At 32.7% G+C, this 19,371-nt stretch overlaps 4 protein-coding genes across 8 annotated transcripts in view; 3 read left to right on the top strand and 1 right to left on the bottom strand.

Annotated features, from left to right (window-relative positions):
* The first annotated feature begins 105 nt into the window (after positions 1 to 105).
* On the top strand, positions 106 to 4,013 carry LOC123711234 (E3 ubiquitin-protein ligase TM129). Its single transcript, XM_045663723.1, has 5 exons — positions 106 to 783; positions 913 to 1,042; positions 1,625 to 1,879; positions 2,222 to 2,337; positions 2,772 to 4,013. The coding sequence occupies exons 1-5, from the start codon at positions 368 to 370 to the stop codon at positions 2,932 to 2,934; spliced, it is 1,080 nt and encodes a 359-aa protein (XP_045519679.1). The 5' UTR covers positions 106 to 367; the 3' UTR covers positions 2,935 to 4,013.
* Positions 4,014 to 4,534: 521 nt separating this feature from the next.
* LOC123710814 (pickpocket protein 11-like) lies at positions 4,535 to 9,179 on the top strand. Of its 4 annotated transcripts, none has more exons than XM_045663046.1 (9): positions 4,535 to 4,741; positions 5,199 to 5,391; positions 5,770 to 6,039; positions 6,115 to 6,208; positions 6,831 to 6,998; positions 7,336 to 7,465; positions 8,075 to 8,180; positions 8,601 to 8,707; positions 8,893 to 9,179. In XM_045663046.1, the coding sequence occupies exons 1-9, from the start codon at positions 4,702 to 4,704 to the stop codon at positions 9,018 to 9,020; spliced, it is 1,236 nt and encodes a 411-aa protein (XP_045519002.1). In that variant the 5' UTR covers positions 4,535 to 4,701; the 3' UTR covers positions 9,021 to 9,179. The 4 variants fall into 4 exon arrangements, with proteins under 4 accessions (XP_045519002.1, XP_045519000.1, XP_045519005.1 ...); XM_045663044.1 differs by having other exon boundaries at positions 5,194 to 5,391; XM_045663049.1 differs by lacking the exon at positions 8,601 to 8,707 and having other exon boundaries at positions 5,194 to 5,391; positions 8,893 to 8,977.
* A 525-nt stretch (positions 9,180 to 9,704) lies between these two features.
* Positions 9,705 to 11,190, top strand: LOC123710815 (probable U3 small nucleolar RNA-associated protein 11). The gene is made up of 4 exons (XM_045663050.1): positions 9,705 to 10,098; positions 10,248 to 10,373; positions 10,453 to 10,644; positions 10,937 to 11,190. The coding sequence occupies exons 1-4, from the start codon at positions 9,868 to 9,870 to the stop codon at positions 11,144 to 11,146; spliced, it is 759 nt and encodes a 252-aa protein (XP_045519006.1). The 5' UTR covers positions 9,705 to 9,867; the 3' UTR covers positions 11,147 to 11,190.
* A 427-nt stretch (positions 11,191 to 11,617) lies between these two features.
* The window catches only part of LOC123710813 (neprilysin-4-like), a 38,304-nt gene continuing 30,550 nt past the window's right edge, over positions 11,618 to 19,371 (bottom strand). For both annotated transcript variants that reach the window (XM_045663042.1, XM_045663043.1), the window contains 9 exons: positions 18,596 to 18,810; positions 17,694 to 17,870; positions 15,887 to 15,990; positions 14,939 to 14,997; positions 14,824 to 14,872; positions 14,440 to 14,507; positions 13,644 to 13,777; positions 12,298 to 12,468; positions 11,618 to 12,047 (listed from right to left, as the gene is read on the bottom strand). In XM_045663042.1, coding sequence (XP_045518998.1) covers positions 11,871 to 12,047; positions 12,298 to 12,468; positions 13,644 to 13,777; positions 14,440 to 14,507; positions 14,824 to 14,872; positions 14,939 to 14,997; positions 15,887 to 15,990; positions 17,694 to 17,870; positions 18,596 to 18,810 — 1,154 coding nt within the window. In that variant the 3' untranslated portion in view covers positions 11,618 to 11,870. The remainder of the gene's footprint in view (positions 12,048 to 12,297; positions 12,469 to 13,643; positions 13,778 to 14,439; positions 14,508 to 14,823; positions 14,873 to 14,938; positions 14,998 to 15,886; positions 15,991 to 17,693; positions 17,871 to 18,595; positions 18,811 to 19,371) is intronic.

Here is a 19,371-nt window from a genome sequence, read left to right as displayed (position 1 = left end):
CAATAAAGTTTGACACATGTCATAACTTATGTCTCACAACCCACACGTGACAGTGATGTTGGTTTATCTAGTTTGTAGGTACTTCAATTCTCGTCTGTGGATTAGGCTTAAAGATCTATGCCGCTCCGAGCGCCTTGTTTTTGTTACTTGTTTTCACATTACAGTCATTGTCCATTGAACAGCTGAAAAAATATTATTTCCATAAAATATTAATCCTTATAGGATTCATATTTACTATAACTTATTTTCAAATTTTTTTTACCTCAATTTATTTACAAGTTACAGCAGTGATCTTTATCGTGCATATAAAGGTCTGTGTGTGTAATTTTATACTCTAAAAACTAAACTCAGCAATCGGCTTTCAGAAATGGATGTTTTAATATCTCTATTTTACGTACTGTTTGCTTTATGCATAGTTTTCCCTCCCACGGAGTTCGTATCCGCTGGCTTCACAATACCGCAGTTGTTTGGAAGCTATCTTGGTTCAGAAGATAATAACTTTATTAAATATCATATGAGGAGAATATCAATAACACTTTTAATACACTCCTTTTTGCCCTTGGGCTATGTTGTCACATTATGGTGTTGTGGTGAAAAGGGAGAATGGATGCCTTGCCTATTTATTGCATCTTGTACAATTCCTCTCATTGCCCTCTATAAAATTACTTGTTGGTGGGAACATAATCAAATAAATCATCCTGTGGTGAAAGCTCTTCTACCCTATGCAGATGTTGAAGGAGATTGGAGAACATTTGCTTCAAGCTTTAACATAGAATTTAGAGGGTATGTTATTATTTGAGTGCCTCAATATCTTAAAACTTTAAGTACTTATTTTCAATTTCATTCCAGTATTTTATTTAGTTGTTTGATTTTAATAAATTCTATTAAACATTCAAATAATTTCATTTGTAGCTCTAACAATGTGTTTATACCTTTGAATAATGTAAGCACAGTGAAAATAACAGCACGCTGGATCATTAAAGTATCTCAATACAGTATTAACCTAGTACAACAAGGGGACTGCACTTTAGTTGCTACAGCTGTAAGTAGTGTTCTATAATTATTCCTTTTTTTGGAATAAGTTTAAGGAATTAAATATTATGTTACTATATTCAATATTTTCTTGAAGTCTTTATTGTATGTACAAAAAGAATAAAAATAATTTAAAAAAAAAATGGTGACTTACCAGTATGATACTCAAAATAAAACTAATTTTAACATACAACCAACCAGGCTCCAGATAACCAATCCTTATATCAAAATTGTATTCTTTTTACAACAAACTCCCAAGCTAAATTAGAGAATTATCACTGAATAAACAATTGTTGAACTTCTAAATTTGACTAATACTTGAATGATCCTAATCCTTGGGATTTATTTGCTTCAGTTTAAACAATTTGTATAACTTAGCAATTAAAAAGTGTGGCAGAAAGTTTCTTGCCCTCTCTACACACTTGACTTAAACACGAACATGTAGTAAATGTAAACTTACCATCAATTTAACATCATTTCTGTTCATGTTAATACATATACTTGCTAACCTATATAAATAAAGTTATTTTAAGTTTAAGTAAGCTATTACTTATTTTGTGTGTTGAACAAGGATTTATAATTTCTTTTTTAGACTGACACTCATGACTTAGCCCCAACAGGTGAAGGTGAAATGCAATATCTGAACATTGAAGCTATCCCAGAAAGGGAAAATGTCAAACCTTTTTCATTTCGTATCTCATCAATAACTTTGCGGGAATTACAGCCAAGACTGGAGCGGCCAGTTAGGGTACCAGAACACATTTCATTGATTCCTCCTTTGATTGAAAGATTTATTAGTGTATTCAAGGATCATGTTAGACAGAACCCTGTGTATTATGTAGATCAGGTAATAAACTACAAATAATTAATATTATACATTTGAAAATATACTCTATATATTGACAGTTGTGCCCGGATGAAAATAATTATTTATTAATAAGTTTCATCATAATCAGTTCTATTGTAAAAACTAACTAAATTCCATATATATTTTTATCCACAGTGTAATTCATTCAACTCACAACACAAGACTTGATTAAAGCCTTATATTACAATGTTTCTATGCTTATGTTGGTAGGTAATAAAGCACTCAAATGACATCTGTGAATCACATAACATAAATATGTCTACTTCTAAATACACAATAAGCATAGTGATTTATTGTATAATACATATTTATTACCAACAGGAGTTAGAGCAGTGTATAGGATGTATGCACAATCAGGCTGATATTAAGATCAATAAAAGATGTGTTTCTGATTCTTTGAATGGGACCAGAGCACCTTGCCAACAGTGTAATTGTAGGTGAGTTATAAGCAAAATATTTATCTTCTAATTATTACTTTTTTTTAAATTGCTTTGTCTGTTTGATGTGTCCAAGTCAGACTGAGTTGGTTAATAAATTTCATGTAATGAACATAGTTATTATTTATAAAAAATATAGATCTATTAAAATGGTTGCAATGTTTTAAGTGTATTTTGCCATTTTTACTTGTCAATACTTTCAAATTTTTATTGTACTTAACATTGACAATTTTGAATTCAATTTAGTTGCACAATGTTTGTGAAACTAAAAAAAAACATTTATCTTAAATAATGACCCACCCACTCTTAAAACTATACTATATATATATTACCCATTTAACTGAGAGAAACTAATTATTTAACTTTTTTATTTGTTTGTATTTTCCACACCAAGGTGGTGATGAGTTATAATGAAACATTATTGATTGCTTTAGAGTCCTTTGGTGCGCGCCATGCATGGCTCGTTGGTGGGCAGCTCGAGCAGGCAGCTTATCGCCCAATGCCTGGCTGGCAGCACGTGGCTCGTGTCCGGTTTGCCGCGCTGTTTTTTGTATGGTCGACGTAAGCCCAGCTGAAAAAAGACGTGTCTCCCAGTAAAAAACTACGGTGCGGCGAAATTGAGCTAACTTACTACTATGCGTCCACCACCGTCAAACAGCAAGTCAATACAGCAATACACGTAAAAAGCTAATTTGAATCAAGTTTGAAGTCTGAATGCTTCTCTGCCACACTTCTGAAGATTCTCTTGAGATTCCTATAACATGGGCTTAGCGGATGGCATGTCCTAGTTAAATAGAGAATATATAAAGAAGTGTTTTGAATTTACTTTATTATTGTGTGTTCTGTTTAATATTGAGTTATCGCAACATGCATAGATGAGAGCACTGTTATTTCAATTTTTGCGGAGTGCCTAATAAACCTGTTTAGCTTTCAATGTCACGTAAAAATGTAATAGAAGTGACAGTATACAAAGCTGAAGTACATTTAGTATCTATACAAGTATTCTATAATGTCTATGGACATTAATAATGCTATAAATAAGCTTTTAAGACGATTCAATTACTCAATTAATATTTAAGGACTATCTCATGGTCAAGAATTTTGATTTAATAGAGTGTATATCTACATGTATTTTTATATTAAACAAAAGCCATTAGATGTGCAGCATACTTTTATAGGGTTTTATTCTACTATAATTACGTGTTACGATGTTACGTCTTGATACTATTTTATTACATCAACTATTCGGTTTAACGAAGCCATGCTAAGTGCAGATTTTAACAATCGAGTTTATTATTTACAAGATATTTCCTAATTAAATAAGGTGTTCAAATTTATATTTTCCTATACATTAGTTGATATTTTTTATTTGTATAAAAATAAAAGACTGCTGGTATCTTAGTCAAGACTACTTTACGCTAGGGTTTCAAGAATTGGTTACGTGACCAAATCATCTTCACTATGGCCATTCTCATTATATACTTAAAAAGAGTCATATATATTTCAAAGCATGTTTAGCTAAGGTATCGTATAATGCATAAGTAAGCTGATATTAAACAATTACTTTGCTACTCCCAGCTGAATGCGTTCTTTCAAGTTTTAAGAAATATTAAATGTCTTAGAAGTAGTATTGGTGTTAGACAATTCAATGTTTTATTATCAGATAAGTTTCATTCTTGCCAAAACCATTATATCATCAATTATTTAATTGTAATAAACAATCTCAGTTTTGCCAAAGACAGTCATTGTATTAATTTTATAAATAATGTACCATTTTAATTAAATCCAAATGATTTGTCGCCACATCCTGTTTTTAAGTTATGTAGTTGTATTTTTTAATTTTAATAAAAAGATTAATTATATTTAGTTTGATGCTTTTAAGCGTTTTTAAATAATTGGTATTTAGTTTGAAAGTTTTTTTTTGTTTTTTCATACAAATTACATCTACGTATATATATCAATTTTTATACTTTTTGTCTACAAATTGTATCTTAATTCTTTAATAAATACATTATATGGGTATTATGTGTTTTATTAACCAGTAAAAAGCTCGAAACATAGTAGTAGTTAATATTCCGCAAATTGCATATGTCTGTTTTAAAGGAAAAGTAAATTAACTAGAATATAGACTATATCAAGGACTGAGAATACGAGATGGTATCAACAAATTGCTTTCAATCGATTTTAAAACGTGTAATTTGTTGATAGTCATCGTCGATTAACCTAGCAATTTAAATAAAGAATATTGAATGCAACCAGTCATTTACCTATTCGAACCACATTTGATTTTTATTCATGTGGTTTTAATAATGAGTGTACGATACACTCGAGCTGTGAGACGATTTTTGGAGTCAACCACTCTTCATGGATTCAAATATTTATTTGCAAAATACTATTGCGATAGGTAAGAAGGCACCTATAATTTATACTGACGAATAATTCTTGAGTCTCCCCTTGTAAAATGTGATGCTTTTCGTTGTATTTTAAGGAGCGTTCTGTGCCTATGAAATAGCTTGCTTCGTCTGATTCTGTGAATTGTAATTTTTAATAGCGATTTAATTCCCGGCGCTTTTGTGTATAGAAGAATGTCGATATTGTTCGAGTGTCCATAGCACTGATCTTGCAACCTTGGGTTTAACAATACAAACAAACTCTTCAGCTAATATAGATCCACCATAGCGGTTTTTTTAATGTACATCTAAACATATTCTGATTATATTATATGATTTTTTATAATAAAGAAAAAAAAGATATTAGAAAGATAAAGAAAGTATTAAAATTACTTTAAACTAATTAATTTAAACTAATTAACTAACTAATTATTATTATAATGTAAGTATAAACTTATGGTATCAGAATAGGATGGCTGATATGTTGTTGCGCAAGCGCCGGTTGTGCCGCGGTACTATGTACTGTGGTATGGGCGCGGTTCCTGCAAGTTCCCGCTTTGCTCACACTTAAGGAGGTCGCTTCAGACCTTGATGAACTCGAAATGCCTATGGTTGCTGTCTGTCCACCGCCGATCACAGTTGCAGCAATGTTTACTAACCACTTGTAAGTGTACCACTGACAAAAATCATATTTTAACTTGTTCAAATCAAGGCAATAAACTTTCCAGCACGTTTAAACCGCCAATTTCTTTTTACAACATGTTTGTAACAAGATGCATTATCGTGCTTCTTATCACATTTTCGGGAATCTTCTTAATGAGGGGAGCCGGTTAGTAGGCGTGTATGAGCTTCGCTCGTAGCTATGTTTATAACTTAATAAATCGTAATATTGTCTACAGACTACGGGAAAACAACTTATATCAATGATGTAACGATAGCGAATGAAATTGCTCTTGATTTTTTTGTTAAAAGATAGAATTATTGTATTTGTACGATTAATAATCTTGCTATGTCAAGTATACATTTTCTACAAATATTGCAGTAAAGTGAACGAGACCACAGCTGAAAGCTTTCCTTACATATTTGAAAAGATCCTTCGACGAAAATATGTGCCAGAAAACCAGCTACTTCTTGTCGACGAAGTTTTAGAGCCTCGTGAGCTGACTTTCACGGAAGCACTTTTTGAAATAATGCCACCGTGTAAAGATATCGTCACTACATGTCAGTGGCAGAGCAGATCAATACCTTGCAATCGTCTATTTCAGAAGGATCTCACTCAGTGGGGAGTCTGTTGTGTCGCATCGCGTGCAAGGTATACTGAAACGTTTACTGAAAAATTTCGCCGAATATAAGGTTGTCTGAATATTATACCGTCATTTATTTTCAGAATTAAATCAACTCCAACTTCAGAGTTAGATATTACACGAAGATTGACCCTCGCTGTTCAGTGCTACAATAAACCGATGCTTATAAACTGCCATGTATGTATTACCACAGTCCACCACGGGTTTGCCAGCAGAAAATAACAACACAAATAATTCAAGATAGGATTCTAGCGCTAATAAATAATTCCACACAAAATTGTCGAGCCTTCGAAGAACAAAAAAGCGGCACGGGCATACCATCCTTTTCAGTTAAGACCAATTTCAACCCCCTATAACTTCGTTCTCAAAAAATTAGAAGGACCAAGCAGGGACTAGACACAGTTTATTTAACATTTCATTGAATTCTAACCAGTAGTTTATAAATTATAACTAGTCAAATTTAAGGCACTTCTAGCACACATAGAAGCTTCAAGTTTAAACAATAATTAGTGAAATAAATCAAGGAAACATTAAAAAGATTTGTCATATGGTTACTATAAGATGTTGTTGGGTAATTACGTAATAACTTAAGACAAAAGGTCCGTGCAACGTACCATGTACCGACTGAATAAATTAACCGACTTGAATGAACATGACTCACTTTTATGGAAGAACTGTGTTGTGAGACTTGTTTTTTTACGTGTTATGTTTTTCATGGCATAATGTTTATTATTCCAGTAATTTATTGGGGAAGGTAAAAGAATTTAACTATTTTAATTATATCAAAAATTCTATTTAGTTTTTTACTAAATATGACGTGGAGGAATGGTTCGAGCCGGCGTTGCTATACTCTGGACATTTGTATCGAGCTCAACTGGCCTTCGCATCCGTAGTGGACAATGATCCTCATAAATTACTGGATGGCACCTGTGCAGCCCAACAATTTTATTCGCGAAGTCGTTGTTTGGTAATTATGTTCATTTTAGTAAAAAAATATACCAACTACAAAAAATACAGTCAAAATCTGTTATAACGACATCGAAGGGACCTCTGATTTTGTTCAGTATAAACGGTTTGTCGTTCTAAATACTTTAAAAAAATTAAACAAATATTTACAGTACCGTTATATTCCACATAATAGAGATCCTTATTTTATGCTTGTGCAATGTGCAGATAACATAGTATAGAGCTGATAACTGATAAGCTTTTAGGCTAACCGAACGTGATATACTAAAAGTCCAAAATCCTGTATTTGTAAAAATCTATATTCTCTTTTATGTCCCAAATTTGCGTAATATACTTAGTTGAAGTGTATGGAAAATCGCTGCGGGTGTTTGGATGTTATAAGACTGAGCGACGATCCCGATGAACCAACAAAAAGGCTTCAAACTTGCCCGCTTCAAAAACTAAACTGTTTGAGAACCGACAAACGAGGTAAGTACATATATCCTATACTCATTGGACAATGGTCAATGGCCCGTGTGGTGTAAACATAATTCTGCGCCTGTTTCATTCATATTTTGTATTAAAGATTAAAAGATGATCAATCATCAGTGTATAATAACCCAAAACAATTATTATTTTTACTTTCTAATTTTAATGTATCAATATATTTTGCACTACTTGCCTATCTTATGTAATTTAATACATTTTTTTTCTTTACTCACAGTGGTTGCCCGAAAGAGATCGCTCGAAACCGATAAGGCCGACAGTTGCCCTCCTTTTGATTTAATTATGTTATTTTTTTATATTGACGTAACGAAGTGTTGATAAATAAATAATAAATAAAAATATTTTGCCGGGATCAAAATTCTCGCGACAGTAGCGACCTTTATTATTTAGCCACCATCTTGTTAGGCGGCACCATATTTTCTTACGAATCTTATATCTTATTTTCAAATAAGTGGATCATTTTTGTACGCATGCAACGTCATATAATATTTACATTAAGAGATACACATGATGATAACGAAAATACTCATTCTAATGAAAAAAGATGTGTTTAATTAATATATCCAGATCTAAATGCAGCTCTATTTGCAGAGAGAACAACGTGTAATTGCTTGCCAACTTGCAAGAAGGTGTCAACACGAATGATAGTTGAATCCAGTCCTATGAATGCTATTGACGATGCTATAGACAACATATAGTAAGTTCATCATTTGTAAAGTTCATAATATATAAAAAGGAGGTACTGATTGGTACAACTTACTAGCAGCGGTACCAGTGTGGAAAAAGATAAAGGCGAATGTCGTCCATTTTAACCAATTTAAAACTAAATTCAAAATTCTACGTGCATTATCTTTATCTAAATGTGAATTTCGCATGGATAGTAGGTAGTTCTTACACACATAACTCGCGTGCATATAGATGATATGGAAATGACGCGATGTTTACTTTCGCTGAATGAGCAAGTGTTTAATTACAATTACGGTCATGGTATTCAGCCACTATACCATATATATTTATTGGGTGACACGGCCATGCTTCCTTAACTTAAAAATTTTAAGCTTTAAATTAAGCTTTTGTGGTCGTAAAATTAGAACTCTCAAAGAATTCTCTTTTCAAGTTCTGGATTGAACGTGTCAAAGGGAAGTGTTATAACTTTTAGCCTTGGTATAACTGGCACAGTCGTTTCCATGGTCTCCCCTACAGAAACGTGGATTACTTTGCTCTGTATGTATTAAGTGTTTAGAAATAGGATAATTATTTATTTAAGTACTGCTACTGCTTGTTCTATTTATTAAAATATAGAAGAACAAAATATAAAATACGTTGGTCTGATACATATAATAGAAATTAAATTGTGTTAATTTAATTAATTATTAGAGTGATTAAAAATTAATCCATTTTTTTTTCAGCTTCTTTAGGAGGAGTATTTAATATGTTTCTTGGTGTTGGATTCTTTAGCTTATTAGAGCTTTTATTTTTTGTTTTAATAAGATTACCTATTGCTTTTCAAAGGTCAACAGAAATTAATCAGTATTAATTTATATATGCAATGTTGGTGTTGTAGTCTCATTTGTACTATTAAATGTTTTAGCTTTTCCACTGGTTGTTGCAAGTATACTATCTGACATTTTAAGATGCTTACTTTTCAATTATTGTTAATTGTCATATCATAACTTGTTAAAGTCAAAACTTGTAGTTTTGTAAGTATCTGTATTCAGGTCGATATACCTCCTAAACCGTGGTTTTCAACTCTGACGCTTGGTAAAGCTATCACTTCGACCCTTATTCGTATGAGGCTTGGCCATGCATGCATTCCCTTGCATTTGGCAAGGCTTAAACTTTTACCTAACGATATATGTCACTGTGGCAATGACGTTGGGGATTTTAATCATATATTATTTGCCTGTCCTCAACATGACCGTTCCGCTTTTATTTCCTCGCTTTTGTCCATTAAAATTCCTTTTCCTACTTCAATCTCTATCCTTCTATCTAATATAAATATTGATGTATATAGAATTTTAGCCAGTTTCATTTTTCATAACAATATAAAATTATAATCATTTATGTACTTATTATATACCTAATTTATCTGATCCTTTTCAAAATTCCGATCCAATTTCCAAACCAATAAAATAAATCTAATAACACACTTCCTAACTTTTTTGCATGGCTGACGCACAAACCGTGCAGGCCAAGAAAGGAAAAAAAAAAAAAAGTATCTGTATTCTGTAGTCAAGAGTCAAGACTGCGTCAAAACAAAACTACACGTGTGTGTGATTGCTGTTCTTATATTTTTATGTGATTTACTGTTTATTTACATTATTATTTCCAAAGCAGAAGTGTTTTATCTATTAATAATATTAATTATAAATCAATATTAAAATATGTCGTCGTGGAAAAAAGCCGCAAAGGCTAACCAAAAAACACACCGAGAGCGGCATCAACCAGAGTCACGTAAACATTTGGGATTACTAGAAAAGAAGAAAGACTATAAGAAAAGAGCAGATGATTATCATGAAAAGGGCGAAACGCTTAAGCTTATACGTAAACGGGCGCTCGATAAGAATCCAGATGAGTTTTACTTTCATATGATCAATTCAAGGGTGAAGGAGGGAGTAAGTCTACAATGTTTTACTTACTTGAAAATATTACAAAGTTTTACTTACTAAGTACCGTATATATATTTACTATTGATTAAAGACTAATTTGGTATAATATTTTGGTGGACGAATTTGTATGCGTATATAATTAAATATGGTTTTAGGTACATCATGAGTTAGAAAAAGATGATGAGCACTCAGTAGAACAAATCAAATTGATGCAAACTCAAGATATAAAATATATCAATATGAAACGCACTATGGAAAGCCGCAGGATCCAGAGGTTGCAGGTTTGTAGTATATCTTTGTAAATTTAAATTGTATTTTTCTATGTGATTTCTCTTAATACATACATTATTTTTTTATTAGTCTCAGCTGCATATGAGTGAGATAGCAGATTCAACATCTAATACACACATGTTCTTTGTTGATGAAGGAGAAGAGAAAGACTTTGATATAGCCAAAAGACTGGACACACATCCTGCCCTTATCAACAGGAAATCAAATAGACCCCGCCTTTCAGATTTAAATAAGTTAAGCCTGCCAGAAATTGATGAAAAGGTAACATTTTCTATACAAAAAATGAATGTTATTTATATAGTAATTTAAAAACCTTATATCACTTAATAAATATTTAAAAATAAATCCTTCAATAAATATTTAAGAGCAAGAGTAAAGATGAAGGTGCATTTTTTGTTAGTCTCCTAACAATACAGTTGCAAGTTAGGTAATAACTCAAGAAAAGTAGCAGTTTCATCACAATATAAAGTTAAAGTTGCTAATATTTTAAAAGCATACTAATTACTATTTTCTAACTATGAAACTCTAGTTAGCATTTCATTTTTTTATTTAGACACTTAAATCGGCCAAGAAGGCTAAGGAAGAAACCTACAAGGAATTGTCAAAAAGAATAGACAGAGAAAAGCATTTAACAGTGACTCAACAGAAAATGGAACTTAAACGCCACCTCCATGATGCTAAATACATGAAACCTAAGAAAGTTCAAAGAGGTACAGCTGTATCAGCACCAGTTTATAAATTTCAATACAACAGAAAGAAATAAAACACACTTTATTTAAAATCTGTAGTAATAAATATTTAAATTTGTTTATTCTCTTATTACAATAATCTCAAGAGTAATTAATATCTTAATTATATCCTAAATTCTCACTGACATTATTTACAAAATAATTGTCTAATTCTTATTCTAATTGAAGACTTACCACCCTTAGCACAACACATGCAATTAAGTTGTTAATGCAATTCTGTAAGTGGACATGAATTTTTAAAATAGAAAAATAAACAACAATAGACATGAAAATGTATGAAATTTGTTACTACATATCAACTACACACAATATTTTTTTTTAAATATTACCTCCAAACATTTTGTGATAAGGGTACTCAACACAAAAAAAAATTTCATGGGTGAAATTTCACAGCTTTTCATCAATATACTTAAATCTAACAGTCCTCTAATTCACAAATACGGTAACTTTGTCATATTACTTAGTGTCTAAAAACTTAAAAGCTGTTATCATTGCACAGCAACGATCATGCTTTAGTCCAAGTAGAGTATATTTGCAGTCATGAAAACTATTTTTTATAATAAGCAAATTCCCTACACAATTAAAAACATGTCAAATCTATGGATACACATTAAATTCACAAGTTATGAGTTGAATTTACAGTTAAAACCATATTGGTAACTTTAATTAATACACACAACCGGTAACAGTAATATGTCCTTGTAACTTGGTAAATACCATCACTAATTTAAGTACTCACTACCACAGAACACACTTGTGTTGTGGGTTCATAGGTGATCCTGATGGGCATTGCCAGGCTTCTGCAAATTCTTTGGAGTTACTGAGAGTTCCTATAACCCGAATTTTATTGGGACTATGCACACCTTCCACTATTTTGGATTTTAAAGCACCCACTGTTGAGTTGCCGCACCAAACCTAGAAGATATTTTATTTAAGTAAAGTAATGCTGTCATGTTTTTGCTTCAAAGAACCTTTATTATTGTAATGTACTATAGTTAACTTGATATAGTTACTTTACAAAAAAAAAAGAGATATTTATTTACAAAATAAATAAGAAAAAATATTTTATATAATAACTGATAGACAAATTATAAAATATTATAATTACTGTTACATACATAGATAAAGAATGGTAAAAATGTTTTCCCCATTGGGTTAATCTTACCTGAGCAAAGCCTAAAAAGAACAGTTGTCGCGGCGTATACTGTGGTAATGCGGGTAGTCTCATACGATCTGCGGCTGGGTGTCGTTTTGCGTACAGTGAGTAAGCGTCTAACGCTGCGCGTATCCCGCCGTTATCTGCTATGTTCTCACCTTGTGTGTTGAAACCATGGACCTATGAATGAAAAAAATATTAAAAACAGTTGTAGAGCTTCGCAATATTCTTTTATTTTTAATGGAATCTCGCTGTTGGCCTTTACAGCTCAGCTCGGGCTGTTTTGGCAAGCGTAGCTCGGCCAGAATGGCGTTTTATCCCGCGGCTAGCGCAAGGGCGTCTCCTGTGAGACTCGAGCCTCGGCTTGGGCAGTCGCGGGGTCATTCGCCTGAAGGGCAGGACGGAAGCTCACTGGAGTGAGCAAGTAAAGGTCCTCGCTTTCCCCGGTGAAGGCGGTTTTTTACTCTAATCTGTGTTTGGCTATTTTTATAATTATTGGCCGCGCGGGCGGCTTTTAATTTATTCTTAGCTACGGTAATTGTATCGCCCGGATCCGTTAGTGTGTGTCGATGCCTCCTACGAGCCTTTTTTGTCGGAAAGGGGTAATAGTTGATGCTTTTACACCAGCGGATTGGGATGATGGGATTGGCCTTGTCAAAGTGGCGTGTGGACGCCAACTTCATCCATTGGGCTATGGTAGGGAGCTCCAGATCGTGGTGGAGATCGACGTTTTTCACGTAAAAGGGCGCACCGGTCCCGATTCTCTTGAATCGCAACTGAAGCACCTGTAGCCGGTGAATATAGAAGGGGGCACAATGCGCAACTACGCTAGCGTATATCATGCACGGTCGGAAGGTCGCAATATTCGGAATAAATACGCGTTTTAAAGCTTCTCTAATCGCAAGTAAAAAGGGGTGTTCATATTTCATAAAAAAGATGTGGATAAAGTATTGGCCGTAATAATAACACCTGTGGTAGAAAATCATAAAGCGATATAATGAACAATAAATTTTTTGATTCAAAAAGAAATGGTTACCTTTTGTACTTAAGATAAATTGGAAATCAATGTTTTGTTTTTATTGTTTTACTTAAATAAATATTCATTGTAAAATAAATTAGCTTTAATTAGAATTATTATAATTTATTACTTTTCTTAAGAGTAGAGAGAAAGAAATATCTCGATAAGTTCTTCTAGTTTTAGAGAAATTTGTGGAAAAATATCCATACACTTACAGTATTCAGTCGTGAAGTATTGGAAATGGAAATATAGTATTTGAAGCCCAATTAGATCAACAATATCTCATACAAACTGGAAAATTTTTAAATTTTTTGAAGTCGGTTAGTAAAAGTCTTACGGTATAGTTCGGCAACTGCTGCATATGGTATTTCGAGTATTGCTCAATAATACACTGTACTTTCCCGTGGTAATGTTCCAGAGTTGCTGCGGACCACCATTGACGCAGATTTCCTTCTTCATCATAACGACGACCTAATAAATATAAAAAAAAAAACTATTTTATTTATAGTCTGTGCGGAAAGCGAACCAGTGTAATGCACAAAATTTATACATTTCTTTTCAATTAGGTAATATTAGTAAACTATTTAATATTAGTCGAAATATGATGATGTAACAGTGTTACCAATACCAAGACCGCTTGAGACAAAAACCCTTTACGCTACATGATTTTATATGACAATGACATTAAGCTTAGATCATTTCCATACAAATTCGTTTGCCGTTAGTAGGTCAGGACTGTGGCAAAGTGAGTTCGCCTCAAGTCTCAGTTCTCTTTCCGCATTACACAGATTATATTACCTTCTTGTGCCGGACACGTAAATTGTTGTATCTAAGGATCGCATCACAATATTTTCTTGCCAATTCTTTTATGAAGCGCAAAGAAAACTTTCTTATTTTCTTTTCACAACCGAAAAAAAGCAATTTATGCATTACTTATATCTTATTTAGTTTTAATATGATATTTCAAAGGCAAAATTTCAATACTAATAATTTGTTGGTCTAACATTAAATACTTTATGTTTGAGTTATATTCAAACACAGAGAAAAAGCATGGAACAGACACGGAAATCTGAGGCCCAGACCTAAAAAGTTATAGCGCCGCAAGTGTTTTAAAATTATAGTTTAATTCTTACCTTGGTCGTCAAATCCGTGCGTAACTTCATGTCCCATTATTGCGCCGATTGAGCCGTAATTTATTGCTCTAAAATATAATAAATAATGTTTACCAAATAAAAAATATATTTTCTTCAAAGTAGAATAACTTACGATACTTGGAAACCCTTTTTAACACAGCGTGACATGTCACGTGACGTGACACTTCATAAGATATTAATGTGAAAAAATATCTTTCTCTAGACCACAGAACAAATTGAGACTGTATAAATTAGAATTCCTTTTTTATGACAATATAAAAAAACTGTTTAAAGTCATATTATTTTGCCTATAGTTTAATTTTTTTCTTTTTATAAGGAGCCCAAAATGTCAGGCTTTAAAGTTTAATAATGAAATATGCTTACTCAATTCCATTTCCATAAAATGGCGGTTGCAGGATACCAGCTGGGAATGCTGCAATTTTATGTTATTTATCAAACAATTCAAAATACAAAAGAAAATATATAAAAATATACTCACTGACTGAGTTGAGAGTTGCTGAATAAAACGCGTTTACCGTAGTAGCTGTTGCTACCCATCTGAAACGTTTAAGTTGTTAGAAGTCAGCTCACAACACCATACATAGCTTGGTATGACAGCTATATAGCTAACCTTTGCCTATCTAATACGGCATATAATAGGTTATTAAAGGGAAGGCTCATGAGCACCAAGCGGGATCAGAAATAGTCGATTCTCGGTCCTTAACAAAAATACACATTTTCTTAATTTCTAAGTACAAATATATAAAAAAAGTGTGTAAAAAATAAATATCACAAAAATATATTTGAAATGGACTATATCGTGTCGGTTTCTTGTGACGCTGTGCGCGCGCATGGTAAAAAAATATAATTGTTCCCTAACGCGCCAAAAGAAGTATAACTTTAAAAAAACATGTGTGTGTTCTTATGTACACGCGTTTGAATGCGTTCTTAGGCGTAACAAGATCTTTAAAAAAATATCTTTCGCCTTATTCTACGTTTGTAGAAAAAACTACCCTAACAATAGAAAAAAGGTATTTAATACATTGAAAGTTATCTATTTAAATATAAAATATTGACTATAGCTAACATCAGAGTGTCGATTTCTTGTGATAGTGTGGCCCGCGAATCGTAAAAAAATACTCGCAAATTTTTCCCTAACGCGCCAAAAAAGTATAGTACAAAAAGAGCATTTTTAGTTCGCGTGTAGCATGACCCTTTTGTTTTTTTAAAGGTTTTTTTGCAACGTAGGCATGAAGTGTTGGTACCTGAATAAACAGTCCTAAAAAGGTTGTTGAGCAACTGGTTTGTTTTTTTTACCACAATTATTTTAGTATTTAAAGAGACAAAAGTATTTGTTAGTTATAAGATTGGAAATTGATATATACTAAGTTAGTTTTACTTATAAAACAAAAGGTTAAATTTACTAATTGCCATTTTTCAATTTTACCTGTTTCGATCCGGTTTCTCCCTAAGTGATTTGAAGGACTTTTCGACGGCCGCGTTGGTAAGCTTCAAGAATGTTTCGAAAAGGTTACCTTCGATTACTTCTGCCTAAAAACAGTATTATTTACACATATATCATTTTATTGATAATGAGTGTATTGAAAAAAAATATGTGGCGGTTATGCTAACACATATATCATACTCATACTCACAAAAGTTATACATTTTGAGGTTTCAAGGTTGGTTGAACTATGATAACGTTTGTCTTTTTAGGTTTTTAACTTAAAATTAAAAAGAAATGTCTTTATTATCGACCATTTCTTATCGCCGTGTACAAATAATTCTTCAAACATTATTTAAAAAATGCTAGAACTCACTTCATGCGAATTCAATTACACGATTATTAGTATACAGACTACGTTAGACAATTAAATTTTCTAATGGGTTATTTTGACACAGGACGCGTGGACAAAATTTCTGAAAATCTTTGATCCTGCTTCTGGTTACCATAGGTCTGTTGAAACATCCCGTACTTATTTATATATTTATGTCTAGTAGAAACAGACATCCCGTAATTATTTATATATTTATGTCTAGTTGAAACAGATATCCCGTACTTATTTATATATTTATGTCTAGTTGAAACAGACATCCCGTACTTATTTATATATTTATGTCTAGTTCAAACAGACATCCCGTACTTATTTATATATTTATGTCTAGTTGAAACAGACATCTCGTACTTATTTATACATTTATGTCTAGTTGAAACAGACATCTCGTACTTATTTATACATTTATGTCTAGTTGAAACAGACATCTCGTACTTATTTATACATTTATGTCTAGTTGAAACAGACATCCCGTACTTATTTATATATTTATGTCTAGTTGAAACAGACATCCCGTACTTATTTATACATTTATATCTAGTTGAAACAGACATCTCGTACTTATTTATACATTTATGTCTAGTTGAAACAGACATCCCGTACTTATTTATACATTTATGTCTAGTTGAAACAGACATCCCGTACTTATTTATACATTTATGTCTAGTTGAAACAGACATCCCGTACTTATTTATACATTTATGTCTAGTTGAAACAGACATCCCGTACTTATTTATACATTTATGTCTAGTTGAAACAGACATCTCGTACTTATTTATACATTTATGTCTAGTTGAAACAGACATCCCGTACTTATTTATATATTTATGTCTAGTTGAAACAGAGATCCCGTACTTATTTATACATTTATGTCTAGTTGAAACAGACATCCCGTACTTATTTATATATTTATGTCTAGTTGAAACAGACATCTCGTACTTATTTATATATTTATGTCTAGTTGAAACAGACATCCCGTACTTATTTATATCTATTTACTACTTATGTGTTAGAGTACTGTAGGGCATAGGGATGCCGTAGGGTTGCTAGGTTTTTACTTCTCAACCTCTCATATAGTGTTTTTTAGTCCGCCGCATAGACACTCACATTGCCAGAAGGCTCGCAAGTGCGTTGCCGGCTTTTCAAGAATTGCTCTCGGCTCTTTTCTTGAAGGACCTTAAGTCGAATTGTTTCGGAAATACTTCAGTGGGCAGCTGGTTCCACATAGTGGTGGTGTGTGGGAAAAACTTCCTTAGAAAACGCTCAGTTATGGAACGACGGACGTCGAGGTGATACGGATGGTAAGAATATTTATATAATTATCTAGTTAATGCATACAATACATTGACGAATAGTCCTGACACCTATCAAAAATAAATTAAAATTCACATTTCACGAGATGGCAAACTACATACATACCTTCTCATAATGCCGGTCCAGCTTAGCTTTTTCCAATAGCCAAGCGGGGAATCCCACAAAGTTCCTTATTGCACGTAATTTGCGCAACGTACGATCACGCGTACTACCGTCCATCCATTCAAGATGGCGAACCGTTTGCCCGAACGCCTCTCGTACGTCTTCTACCATTTCTATCGCCTACAGGATATATAAGAAAATTACACGATGAATTGATAATCTTTTCTTCTGGTTTTTATAAGCGGTTAAAAAATGTTAACTTTAATTGTTGCTTAATGCTTAGTATACTCAATTACACGAGTGTTATAATGTCTAGTTATATTAATGACATAACCACACTAGAGAGTCTACTGGGTAACTAGCTAACAATTATTCCGTGGAACATCTAATCAAACAAATAACAATTATTATGGACTTTTCACTACTACGACAAATAATAATAAAAAACTATAAATTTGTATATTAAACTTAAACCCCGATAGGCATTATTTATCTAATTACGTCTTATCTGAACCACTTAACCTCAAAAATTGTTTAAACTTAATTGAAAATTTTCTTACAGATAAAGTAGGGATCAAATAACTAACACTTTAAATCTCTGCCAAGGACGTATTCAGGGCAAAAGGACGCTTTAGAAGGGTCTATCAGATTTTACCGACAATAATAAAATAATGTAACTACCCACATTTTCACGTATTACAAAAGTCACTTTACCTTACAGACACAAATAAAACCAAATGGTCTAAACATGGTGGTAGCTTTACCAAATTACATATTTAGTGACTTAAAGCCTTAAATTGATATATATATAGCTACTCATAATATGTTATTAGAGCAATAGTGATTTATGGATGATATTTTTATAAATTGTAACATAACTGTAGAAACATGTATAAAAATTCTACCTTGATCCGTGAGGCATTATCAAAATGCTGATTGACGTAGAGATAAGACAGCGCAAGACCAAAGTTGGCGTTAACGTTGGCGGTACATGTCTTCCATCTCGGAGCACGCGCTCGAAGCCCGTATACTGCACGACTGAACTCGAAACCAAGCTCACGGAACGAGGTCAGTGTCATTGGCGATACAGTCGAGAATACGCTCCACCAGATGAAACGCTCTGAAGAGTTTTATTTTCATTTATTCATTATAAATTAACTAAAGGAACACACACAAACAATGAATCACTAAAGCAACGGATCTTGTAAACTGGAGCATTAAAATAAACAACCTGCTCTGGGGACGCTAATTTAACTATGATTATAACACTAAAACTATATATATTATAACTATAGTCAAACCTGGGATTGAGACAAAATCACTTTTCGACTGGCGTGACTCACTCACTTGACACATTTGTATTAAAATGATCAAGTGGCAAAGCGTGAGCGTGTCATTCCCATACAAATTTGTTTAGCGTTAGTTGATCACGCCTGTCGAAAAGTGATTTTGTCTAAAGCTCCTGTTATTTAGTCTGTTAGAGTACATTTCTTCAGACTTTCTTTTCGGAAAATATTAGAAATAACTTTTCTTAACTCGCCTTAAATAGTTTTGAGCATTTGAAGCCCTCTGAATAACCGAGGATTAGACCGCGCTCTATCGAATTGACACCAATCCACACTTTGACAGTTGATGATAATGACAATTAACAATGACATCTTAAAGATTGCCGTCATTTTAA

This window comes from Pieris brassicae, chromosome 6, assembly GCF_905147105.1.
Source record: "Pieris brassicae chromosome 6, ilPieBrab1.1, whole genome shotgun sequence".
In the NCBI taxonomy this organism is placed as follows: domain Eukaryota; kingdom Metazoa; phylum Arthropoda; class Insecta; order Lepidoptera; family Pieridae; genus Pieris; species Pieris brassicae.
This window is presented reverse-complemented; position numbering and strand designations above follow the sequence as displayed.

Coding starts and splice junctions, on each gene's coding strand:
- LOC123710814 (XM_045663044.1), top strand. CDS start 4,587: ATGCAACCAGTCATTTACCTATTCGAACCACATTTGATTTTTATTCAT. Junction 4,742..5,193: donor GCAAAATACTATTGCGATAG/GTAAGAAGGCAC, acceptor TTATGGTATCAG/AATAGGATGGCTGATATGTT. Junction 6,209..6,830: donor CGATGCTTATAAACTGCCAT/GTATGTATTACC, acceptor AATTCTATTTAG/TTTTTTACTAAATATGACGT.
- LOC123711234 (XM_045663723.1), top strand. CDS start 368: ATGGATGTTTTAATATCTCTATTTTACGTACTGTTTGCTTTATGCATA. Junction 784..912: donor TTTAACATAGAATTTAGAGG/GTATGTTATTAT, acceptor TTTCATTTGTAG/CTCTAACAATGTGTTTATAC. Junction 2,338..2,771: donor TGCCAACAGTGTAATTGTAG/GTGAGTTATAAG, acceptor TGATTGCTTTAG/AGTCCTTTGGTGCGCGCCAT.
- LOC123710815 (XM_045663050.1), top strand. CDS start 9,868: ATGTCGTCGTGGAAAAAAGCCGCAAAGGCTAACCAAAAAACACACCGA. Junction 10,374..10,452: donor GCAGGATCCAGAGGTTGCAG/GTTTGTAGTATA, acceptor TTTTTTTATTAG/TCTCAGCTGCATATGAGTGA. Junction 10,645..10,936: donor TGCCAGAAATTGATGAAAAG/GTAACATTTTCT, acceptor TTTTTTATTTAG/ACACTTAAATCGGCCAAGAA.